Source organism: Dermochelys coriacea, chromosome 14 (genome assembly GCF_009764565.3).
Source record: "Dermochelys coriacea isolate rDerCor1 chromosome 14, rDerCor1.pri.v4, whole genome shotgun sequence".
NCBI lineage: Eukaryota > Metazoa > Chordata > Testudines > Dermochelyidae > Dermochelys > Dermochelys coriacea.
The window spans coordinates 27873046-27884489 of record NC_050081.1 but is presented as its reverse complement, the minus strand read 5'-3'; the positions used below and the strand labels follow the sequence as shown (position 1 = coordinate 27884489).

Here is an 11444-nt window from a genome sequence, read left to right as displayed (position 1 = left end):
TAGGGGAGAAAAGAGTATGTCCATACCGTGGCAAATAGGCTCATAAATAGCCTTGGTGGCACTAAAGTGTCCTAGTGATTTCTGTTTAAAAGTCAAGCTTCACTAAAGTTAAAAAATAAGAAAAAATAATTGAGGGAAAAGAAAAATGGTTAATGAACTACATAGCAATCGTTCATCTGTTCAAGTGAGTGAGTGTAATGTTAAAAATCAAAATTTTTTTTGTTTCAATGCAAAATTCATTAGAGAATTGGAAAAGCTGCTAATCTCTATGTACCTTTTTTAATTATATTATTTATAACATATACAAATGTCTCTTGTTGGGGTTTTAGCCCATCTGTTTTATTCCTGAAAGTTGTCACTATTAAAAGGACTAACAAACTTCACATACAGTTTTAAAATACCCTAACTGCTTTTACATTTTATCCCAATTAAGGCGATACAGTAATATACTCATTATAAACATTAGCTCCCTAAAGAACAACAGAACATTCAATACTGCATAAGTTAGGGCTTGTCTACACTATAAAATTAAGTCAACTTTATCACAGGAGTGGGTGGGATTCTGTGGCCTGCGTTGTGCAGGAGGTCGGACTAGATGATCATAATGGTCCCTTCTGACCTTAGTATCTATGAATCTATGAATCTAAGAGCAGAAGCAGATGATATCAGCAGAAAAGCAAAGCTGGGGAGGGAAATTAACCAAAAGGTTTGTCAAGGTTCCTTCCCCACTCTGAACGCTAGGGTACAGATGTGGGGACCTGCATGAAAACTTCCTCAGCTTACTTTTACCAACTTAGGTTAAAACTTCCCCAAGGTACAAACTATTTTACCTTTAGCCCTTGGACTTTTGCTGCCACCACCAACAGGGATATTACTAGGAAAGAGTCCGTTTGGAAACGCCTCCCCCCCCCCAAATCCTCCCAAATGTTATACCCCCTTTCCTGGGAAGTTTTGATAAAAATCCTCACCAATTTGCATAGGTGAACACAGACCCAAACCCTTGGATCTTAAGAACAATGAAAAAGCATTCAGATTCTTAAAAGAAGAATTTTAATAGAAGAAAAAGTAAAAAGAATCACCTCTCTGTAAAATCAGGATAGTAAATACCTTACAGGGTAATTAGATTCAAAACATAGAGAATCCCTCTAGGCAAAACCTTAAGTTACAAAAAGATACAAACAGGAATATCCATTCCATTCAGCACAGCTTATTTTCTCAGCCATTTAAAAAAATCAGAATCTAACTCATATCTAGCTAGATTACTTACTAGGTTCTAAGACTCCATTCCTGTTCTGTCCCTGGCAAAAGCATCACACAGACCGAGACAGAGGCTTTGTTTCTCCCGCCCCCCAGCTTTTGAAAGTATCTTGTCTCCTCATTGGTCATTTTGGTCAGGTGCTAGTGAGGTTATCCTAGCTTCTTAACCCTTTACAGGTGAAAGGGTTTTTCCTCTGGCCAGGAGGGATTTTAAAGGTGTTTACCCTTCCCTTTATATTTATGACACCTAGGCATTTAAAAATCACATCGGGCCCCCCAAACTCATGAGATTTAATAGTAATAAATAGTAGATTGTTTTATTTGTCTTTTGTTTTCTGAGACCTTTAGGCTGCACTGGGGCAACATTTTCAAGTTTTTCTCTGCAACCAAGAGTGCTAGAAATTCCTTTGTTTAGAACAGAGATTGGCAACCTTTGGCATGCAGCCCGTCAGGGAAATTCGCTGGCAGGCCAGGAGAGTTTGTTTACCTGCAGCCAATGGGGGCTGGGGGAAGCAGCTTGGGTTGAGGGATGTGCTGGCCGCCGCTTCCTGCAGCCCCCATTGGCCTGGAATGGCGAACCGTGGCCAGTGGGAGCTGCGATCGTCTGAACCTGCAGATGTTGTAGGTAAACAAACCATCCAAGCCTGCCAGCGGATTTCACTGGTGGGCTGCGTGCCAAAGGTTGCCGATCCCTGGTTTAGAAAATGAAAGCCAAGACTCTCATCTCATCACATGCTTCAACAAACACAACAAATATCGCAAGATTCATAGATTCATAGATACTAAGGTCAGAAGGGACCATTCTGATCATCTAGTCCGACCTCCTGCACAGCGCAGGCCACAGAATCTCACCCACCCACTCCTACGAAAAACCTCACCTATGTCTGAGCCATTGAAGACCTCAAATCATGGTTTAAAGACTTCAAGGAGCAGAGAAGCCTCCCTCAAGTCACCTATGCCCCATTCTACAGAGGAAGGCGAAAAACCTCCAGGGCCTCTCCAATCTGCCCTGGAGGAAAATTCCTTCCCGACCCCAAATATGGCGATCAGCTAAACCCTGAGCATATGGGCAAGTTTCACCAGCCAAATACTACAGAAAATTCTTTCCTGGGTAACTCAGATCCCATCCGTTTAATATCCCATCTCAGGGGATTAGTCCTATTTACCCTGAATATTTAAAGATCAATTACTTACCAAAATCACATTATCCCATCATACCATCTCCTCCATAAACTTATCGAGTAGAATCTTAAAACCAGATAGATCTTTTGCCCCCACTGCTTCCCTTGGAAGGCTATTCCAAAACTTCACTCCTCTGATGGTTAGAAACCTTCGTCTAATTTCAAGTCTAAACTTCCTGGTGGCCAGTTTATACCCATTTGTTCTTGTGTCCACATTGGTGCTGAGCTGAAATAATTCCTCTCCCTCTCCTGTATTTATCCCTCTGATATATTTATAGAGAGCAATCATATCTCCCCTCAACCTTCTTTTAGTTAGGCTAAACAAGCCAAGCTCCTTAAGTCTCCTTTCATAAGACAAGTTTTCCATTCCTCAGATCATCCTAGTAGTCCTTCTCTGTACCTGCTCCAGTTTGAATTCATCCTTTTTAAACATGGGAGACCAGAACTGCACACAGTATTCTAGGTGAGGTCTCACCAGTGCCTTGTATAATGGTACTAAAACCTCCTTATCCCTACTGGAAATGCCTCTCCTGATGCATCCCAAAACCGCATTAGCTTTTTTCACAGCCATATCACATTGGCAGCTCACAGTCATCCTATGATCAACCAATACTCCAAGGTCCTTCTCCTCTTCCGTTACTTCTAATTGATGCGTCCCCAACTTATAACTAAAATTCTTGTTATTAATCCCTAATTGCATAACCTTACACTTCTCACTATTAAATTTCATCCTATTACTATTACTCCAGTTTACAAGGTCATCCAGATCCTCCTGTATAATATCCCAATCCTTCTCCGAATTGGCAATACCTCCCAGCTTTGTATCTTTATTAGCACACTCCTACTTTTTGTGCCAAGGTCAGTAATAAAAAGATTAAATAAGATTGGTCCCAAAACCGATCCCTGAGGAACTCCACCGGTAACCTCCCTCCAACCTGACAGTTCTCCTTTCAGTAGGACCCGTTGCAGTCTCCCCTTTAACCAATTCCTTATCCACCTTTTGATGTTCATATTGATCCCCATCTTCTCCAATGTAACTAATAATTCCCCATGTGGCACGGTATCAAATGCCTTACTGAAATCTAGGTAAATTAGATCCACTGCATTTCCTTTATCTAAAAAATCTGTTACGTTTTCAAAAAAGGAGATTAGGTTGGTTTGGCACGATCTACCTTTTGTAAAACCATGTTGTATTTTGTCCCATTTACCATTGACTTCAATGTCCTTAACTAATTTCTCCTTCAAAATTTTTTCCAGGACCTTGCATACTATAGATGTCAAACTGACTGGCCTGTAGTTACCCGGATCACTTTTTTTTCCTTTCTTAAAAATAGGAACTATATTAGCAATTCTCCAATCATTCGGTACTACTCCTGAGTTTACAGATTCATTAAAAATTCTTGCTAATGGGCTTGCAATTTCAGGTGCCAATTCCTTTAATATTCTTGGATGAAGATTATCTGGGCCCCCCGATTTAGTCCCATTAAGCTGTTTCAGTTTCGCTTCTACCTCAGATATGGTAATATCTACCTCCATATCCTCATTCCCATTTGTCATGCTACCATTATCCCTAAGATCCTCGTTAGCCTTATTAAAGACTGAGGCAAAGTATTTGTTTAGATATTGGGCCATGCCTAGATTATCTTTAACCTCCACTCCATCCTCAGTGTTTAGCGGCCCCACTTCTTCTTTCTTAGTTTTCTTCTAATTTATATGGCTATAGAACCTTTTACTATTGGTTTTAATTCCCTTTGCAAGGTCCAACTCTACTCGACTTTTAGCCTGTCTCACTTTATCCCTACATGTTCTGACCTCAATAAGGTAGCTTTCCTTGCTGATCCCTCCCATCTTCCACTCCTTGTATGCTTTCTGCTTCTTCTTAATCACCTCATGATAAAATCATGAAAGCTGGTGACGCCGCAACCCATTTACACTGAGCCAGAGCAGCCTTAGTGTAAATAAGAATCAGACCTTTAAAACACTGATTCCAGTTGGAAGGATTAGATTTTATTTGTAAATGTTGGTACATGTTGATTTTGCTGTATGCACACAAACCAATGAAAAATACTTCAAATGATAATAAATGAAAATTACGGATACGCAAAGTAAGAACAGAGCTGCATGAGAACTTATTAGACTTTGATTTAAAGATATTTGCTTTGTATATTTTGACTTGCAAGGTTGACAGTCTGTGTTTTAATGGTTATAAAACTTGCAATTTTTAAATCTCTATTTCCACTGTCATTAAATAATTATATTCCTGACTTCCTATTATCTGATCCCCCGCATAATATCCTACAAATCTAAAAATTTGAATTGATAAAAATTGGAAAGAAATGCTTAAAACCTATATTTTTGTGCAACTCTGAAAATTTAACTCAATAAATATTGAAAAAATTGGTAAAAGTAAACATCAATATTATTAACCAAAATTATATGTATATATGAATTCTGCCCAGTCACTCCTTAGACACACAGACCCTGCTCCTGCAAGCTCATTATGACAGGTGGAGGCTCATGCCCAAGTGAAGCCCCAGTGACCCTCCACACCAGCACAAGGAGCTGATTGCAGGAGCAGAGCCTTATTGGTACATTTGTCACAAAAACCTCCAGGGCTGTAATGTTACCAGGGTGCTCGTCCCAGATTAGCAAACAGCCTGAGTCAGTTCCAGAAAAGGAAAAACCCTGTTGCTTCTGCAGGTAGGGCATATTTCTGAGCTCAGGAAAGTGAAACTAACCCTTTTTATTAGAGCATAAGCTTTCGTGAGCTACAGCTCACTTCATCGGATGCATCACGAAAGCTTATGCTCTAATAAATTTGTTAGTCTCTAAGGTGCCACAAGTACTCCTTTTCTTTTTGCGAATACAGACTAACACGGCTGCTACTCTGAAACCTGAAACTAACCCTGTTACACTGTCCAAAGGGTACCATGGCCACAGAGAACCCTGTGGAAAGTCTCCAGGATGAAGCTACATGTCCTATTTGTCTGGAGTATTTCACAGAACCTGTCACTCTGGAGTGTGGGCACAACTTCTGCCAAGCCTGCATCAGCCAGTGCTGGGAGGGATCCGATACAGACATCTCCTGCCCTCTGTGCAGAGAAACTGTGCAACAGAGAAACCTCAGGCCAAACAGGCAGCTGGTAAATGTCCTAGAAATAGCCAAAAGGCTGAGTTTCCAGGCAGCAAAGGGAGCAGGAGGGGAGAGGGTGTGTGGGGAACACCTGGAGGCTCTGAAACTGTTCTATGAAGAGGATCAAACTTCTATCTGTATGGTTTGCCATCTGTCCTGGGCTCACAGAGCTCACACTGTGGTTCCCATAGAGGAGGCTGCCCAGGAGTACAAGGTAGGTAATTGCTGCTAAGTTTAATGGGTAATAATATGGATTTTAATTACAGGCTAATTTCACTAAAAGTTACCTCTCACAGGTGTAAATGTACCATTCCGCTCTGTAAAGCCTTCATTGTATGGGAGATGTATAACAAAATAAATGATCTGGCAGAGTGAAAACACAGGCAAAAAAATGAAGTCTTTAAAGATAGCTGATATGGGAAACTTTTATCTGAGATGCTGAATCCTTTTCAAAACCAGTTTCAACTACTAAAATAAGGGAACTTTTTACAGAATGGAAGATGTTAAATGATCAGTGACATTTATTTAAATCACTTGAACTGCAGAACAATGTATGTGAGAATGTTGCCTTCAGACTGGAGAAGGGGAAGTTACAAGCTGTTGTTTTTATTACTGATTTGTTTAATAGACTTTATTATTATTACATTAATTTGCATCACAGTAGCCCTTACAGATACAGCCTTATCAGCCTTACAGCCCTAATGAGATCCGGCCCTGCACAAAACAGAAGGAGGGACAATCCCTGCTTTGAGCAGTTTACAATCTAACTAGACAAGACAAACAAAGGCTGGAAAGGGAAACTGAGGCACAGCGAGTTGCCCAGGGTCACCTGGCAGTTCAGTGGCAGAGATGGGACTAGAACGCAAGTCTACCTTGTTCCAATCCAGTGCCCTAACCACCAGGCTATGCAGCCATCTCCGCATTGGGCCCCAGTGAAGAAGTGAGAGGGAAAGATGCCTTGATAAAGGTCCCAGGCCCAGCAGGGAGATGAAGTTTCTCATTGGTATTCTGAACTCCCGTTTTGCTCTGTGAGGGGTGAAACTCAGATGCCCGCCTTCAGTAGAGATCATTGTACTAACCACTGTGTGGTCCCCGAGCACCTTGAGTCCACACATAAGAGGACTCCAGACAGTGCAGGTCCATGCCACTGGGATTAAACTGGACTGTAGAAAAACTAACCCCTAGGTGGTGCTGACTGGTGTCAGTCTGAATTGTTTTACTGTGTATGTGGGCGAGGACCAGCAAAACTGGTTCCATTAGTCCCACCGTGCATCCTTTTGAAATATCCCAGAATCCACTGCTTCTGGGATCTTTACCAGGGAACAGTAGGGTACCTAATCATAAGGCATTGCCACTGAAAGGATTAAGGACAGCTCTAGGGCAAGCCCCAATTGTTCTTAACACAAATCAGCCTGTCTAATTAGGGTGGCCACTGACGCACCCCCACAATACAGGACATCCCCAAGCTTCCTGCATGGGTCCTCCCTCATCTGTATCAGTCAGCCTGCGTGGGCCAGCCACTGCCTTTGTCAGCATGCCCCTACCTGCATCATTCTGTATGGAGGTGCCGCCCCAACCCCCACCAAAACGGGCATCATCTTGTATCCTTAGCCTCTTCCTCCCTCCTCTCAGTTTCACAGGACAAAACCAAGTCCAGTGCTGAGTCCCTACCAGACAGGGACAGTGTTCCACCAAACTGAGACTGCACAGCTTCAAACCAGACGAACGGCCCCACGACATCTCATGGAGTTTGCCCTGGTGCTTAGAGCAGTTCCGGCCAATCAGTGCAATACCCAGGGCTTCAGGGTTGAAATTCAATTGGGAGTTGGTTTCCTTTGAGAATGCCAGTCCATATTTAGAGCCCTGGTGGCTTCTGGGATTTGTATAGCTTTGTTAGTTAAACCTGCTCAAAACAAGGTTATTGGTTCACCCTCATGTCACCCCAGGTCCTGTTATGCGCAATACTACTAATCAATTAATAAATGCCAATACAGCTTGGTTATAATTGAGATCTCTCTCTAACCCTAAAAAGACTAAACCTGAATTGGTAACAAGTCTGAATATGACACACTCCCAGTCTGAATTGTTTTACTGTGTATGTGCGCGAGGACCAGCAAAACTGGTTCCATTAGTCCCACCGTGAATCCTTTTGAAATATCCCAGAATCCACTGCTTCCCCTCTCAACCAGCCAAATAAAACCTCCAAAATAATTTCTGTTTCTTCAGGAAAAAAAATCAGGCCCATTTGAAGACTCTGAGGGAAGAGAGAGAAAAGCTGATGGGATTAAAAGTGACTGGAGAGGGGAAAAGCTGGGAGTATCTTGTAGGTGCCCATTGTTATTAACCAGCAGGGACTGGTCTGTTTGTAGACAGATTCTTTGGTGATCATGGTAAACGCCTGCTTGTGTGTGTTTCTCCATGATCGTAGATTGCTGGGTTAGATTCATGTGAAGACAAGCCCTAAGCTTCCATTTCAGTTAATGAATTAATTTCTAACCCTTAAGGCTTTCACATAAAACCTTCCCAAGTTAACTGAATTGCACCTGTGCTGTGCAGTGCTGTCTGTTGTGTCTGGTCATTTCCTGCATTATTAACATGTTTGTTTCATTTTACTCCCCCGGCATTTTTATCAGTATAGTGCTAAGTACTGCCTCCTGCTGCTTTTGATCTGAATTCTCAGAGACCATGAACAACATAATATGCTGACCATGACAGGCATGGAAACATCCCTTTCAGAGAGATAGGGGCCAAACAGGAAGGTGTCAGAGAACCCACTCCCTAGTAACTACAAGGTAGAGTCAACTGTCAGGAATTTTAGGATTTTCAATTAAATTCTCCCTCCTGCATCATCAGCACTCCATGAAAAGACCCCAGGCTCCATCAATGTACCTGACCAGCCTTTTCCCTATTTTTTGTACAGAAACAAACACAAACTGAGAGGCAGAAGATTGTCTGAATTTCAGCAACTGCAGCAGTTCCTGGAGGAAGAAGAATGACTCCTGCTGGCCCAGCTGGAAAAGCTGGACAAAGAGATGATGAAGATAAAAAATGAAAATGTTAGTAAACTGTCTGAGGAGATTTCCCATCTTAGTGAGCTGATCAGTGAGATGGAGGGGAAGAATCGGGAGTGAGTGAGTGAGTGAATTCCTGCAGGTGAGATAGTGTTAAAAACATCCCAGATACCAACACAGGGACAGGACAGCTCCTAAATCCTGGACACTGGGTTCCATCAGTCAGAAATCTCTGTGTAACTCAGTGTGTGCATTGCTGAAATGTGGCTGACTATTTTTCTTTGCATAGTTACAGACTCATTGATCTTAGAGATAGAAAAGCCCCATTAGCTTAATGAAACCGTGGCCCTGTGGCCAGGGCAGGGACACTTTTCCCAATATTTGCAAAATTCCTTTCCTAGGATCCCAACTGTGTGTCAGGTGGGACTGAGATTTTTTTTTTCTTTGTCTCTTTTTTTTTTTCTTTGTCTCTTTTCTCTTCATCAGAAACACCCTGAGCAGGTATGTGGCTCTCTCTCAGTCCCACACACACTTTGCATTGCTAGGAAAAAGCTTGGAGATTATGTGAGAGTCACATCTCCCCAAAGTTCTAAGACTGACCTCAATTATATTCTGGAAATGTCACATCCCTGGGGGACTGGCTACCTCAGGATTGTGGGGATGAAATATGGGCCTTTCACTGCTGGGGCATTGGTTACCATTCAGCCCAGATCAGCAGTGATCAAGAGTTTTTCCCACCTGAGGACTGTTCGGAGCCCTGTGTGGAATGAGCTGGTGAGGGGGGAGTTGGTATATCAGTCTAGTGGACAGATTTCTATAATACTTAACATGGGAATTTCCTGTCCCTCAGAGCATGGAGGCTAGAAAGTGAATTTGCCATAAGAGACTCAATTCCCCTTTTATCCCCAGAGCTGATCTCTCCAGGACAGAGTTGAAGAATATTGATGGGACCTTCAGAGTGAAGATTTAACTGACATGGCTTGTACTGCACCTGCTCTGAGGCTGGGAGAAGCAGAGGAATGCTAATTCCAGGCCCATTAGAACAGCAACTTTCACTAACAAAAAATTGTACTGTGTCACTAAATGAAATATAAGAATGTGAAGTTTTCTCTCCAGGTGTGTGAAGGGGAAGGTCCATCAGCCAGTGGAGATTTCTTCTGAACTAGAAAAGAGACTCAGCAATTTCCCCCAGAAAACTATTGCTCTAATGGAAACTCTGAGGAAGTTCAAAGGTACTGAGAAGGGATCTAGGATGGGAAATTGGGATGAGCCTCTGAGACTGTGGGAGGGAACGGGGCTCTAGCCAATTGGTTCATAATTAGATGACATCTCTACTGAATGAAAGGTGGAAAGCAGAAAAATTGAGCAGGTGTAAGAGGGGCCCAGGTGTCAGGACGTCTCACATTAATTCATGACTTACCAAAAGTTACAACACTGAGGCCCAAATTTAGCAAAATGGCCTCATTTTGGGTCCCTGATTTTCTTTCCCAGCTACAGAACTTGCAAAGCTCCTGGGGGTCACAGAAAAAGGGGTGTTACTCTGGCTGGATCTCAGGACTTCCTTAGCCTGTGCCAAGGTCTGCACAGGCCCCTGCAGCCGCTGACTAGGGGAGTCACAAACTGCCCCCCTCTATCCCTGTGATAGTTCAGGGGGAATCTGGCCCATTGAGCCACCCTCTCCCAGCTTGAATGTCCACACTTACAAAATGATTTAATATTATTTGTATTTCAGTGTAAGGAAGACGAGGGCCCCTTCATGCTGAGCTCTGTAAAGACACTAAGTAAATAGACCCAAGGGGATTACAATTAAAATTCCTGACCCTGCAAACTCTTAATATCCCAGTAATGTCAAAGGGGCCAAAATGTGTAAAGTTACATTCACACTAAAGTCTTTGCAGGATCCGTGTCTAGGGTCTGACAAAATGCAGTAGGTGAATGGGACAAACCAGCTGGCTCTGCAGAATTGGAGCAGATGATGAGGGGAAAGTAAATATTTCTTACAGGTTGTATCTCCTAGAGGTTGTGAGACCTAATGGCTGTTGATTCCATTGCTGGGAGATGCCTGAATGAAAGAGGAAAAGGTTTCAGATTAGTTTATGTTTATTTTAAAGACTTGAGTATGTCTCTGTCCCTCTCTGTTAGTTTCTCTGTCAATTAAAACCAAGTTAGGTCAGTTAAGAGTGGGGATGCTGTTATAAATATGAAAGCAGGAAATCTCATTTCTATCGTTTCCCTCTCCAGACACTCTGCCATCTGCACTGGAAACACAATGAGGGGAATCCCTAGGAGCACACAGACAGGGTGAGATTGCAGGGGAGGTGATCTTTACATTAGGAGAAAATTCTCATGAAAACACTTTCATGAAATTGTAAATAAAGTTAAAAACAAAATGGACACCAGGAAATCCTGAGGAGATCCCAAGCTGAAGTCACACAAACAATTCCGACACCAGCCTTGGTGCTGTGTTCATGCCCACACTGATGCACAGAAACATTCTCACTGAACAGCAACCAAATACCATGAACTCTGATCCTGGGATTTTCATAGACAGTCACAGGACTTTTAATATTAAATCGAGAGGAAGGGGTAGAGAGCTCTTTCACCGAGGGCTGACACATCCCTCTCCTTTACCCTGGCAGAGGGGTCTCCCACATTGCTCTTCTCCAACATCCTGCCTTCCCGCTGGGCAGGACTGGGCTCTCCCTTTGGAGCCTCTCTTGCATTGACTGGGGATGTGCTCTCTTTCTGATGCCGGCCCTACTCCCTTTTCTCTGGGCTGGGGGCTACCCGACCCAATGCTACCTCCTTCTCTCTGCTCTTATTTGGCTCTTCCCCAGTGCTGCATCTTCCTCTATTTCCCCT

At 42.9% G+C, this 11444-nt stretch overlaps 1 protein-coding gene across 2 annotated transcripts in view; it reads left to right on the top strand.

Annotated features, from left to right (window-relative positions):
* The first annotated feature begins 5358 nt into the window (after positions 1–5358).
* LOC119843012 (zinc finger protein RFP-like) overlaps positions 5359–11444 on the top strand; it is a 163868-nt gene continuing 157782 nt past the window's right edge. For both annotated transcript variants that reach the window (XM_043497053.1, XM_043497052.1), the window contains exon 1: positions 5359–5785. In XM_043497053.1, coding sequence (XP_043352988.1) covers positions 5369–5785 — 417 coding nt within the window. In that variant the 5' untranslated portion in view covers positions 5359–5368. The remainder of the gene's footprint in view (positions 5786–11444) is intronic.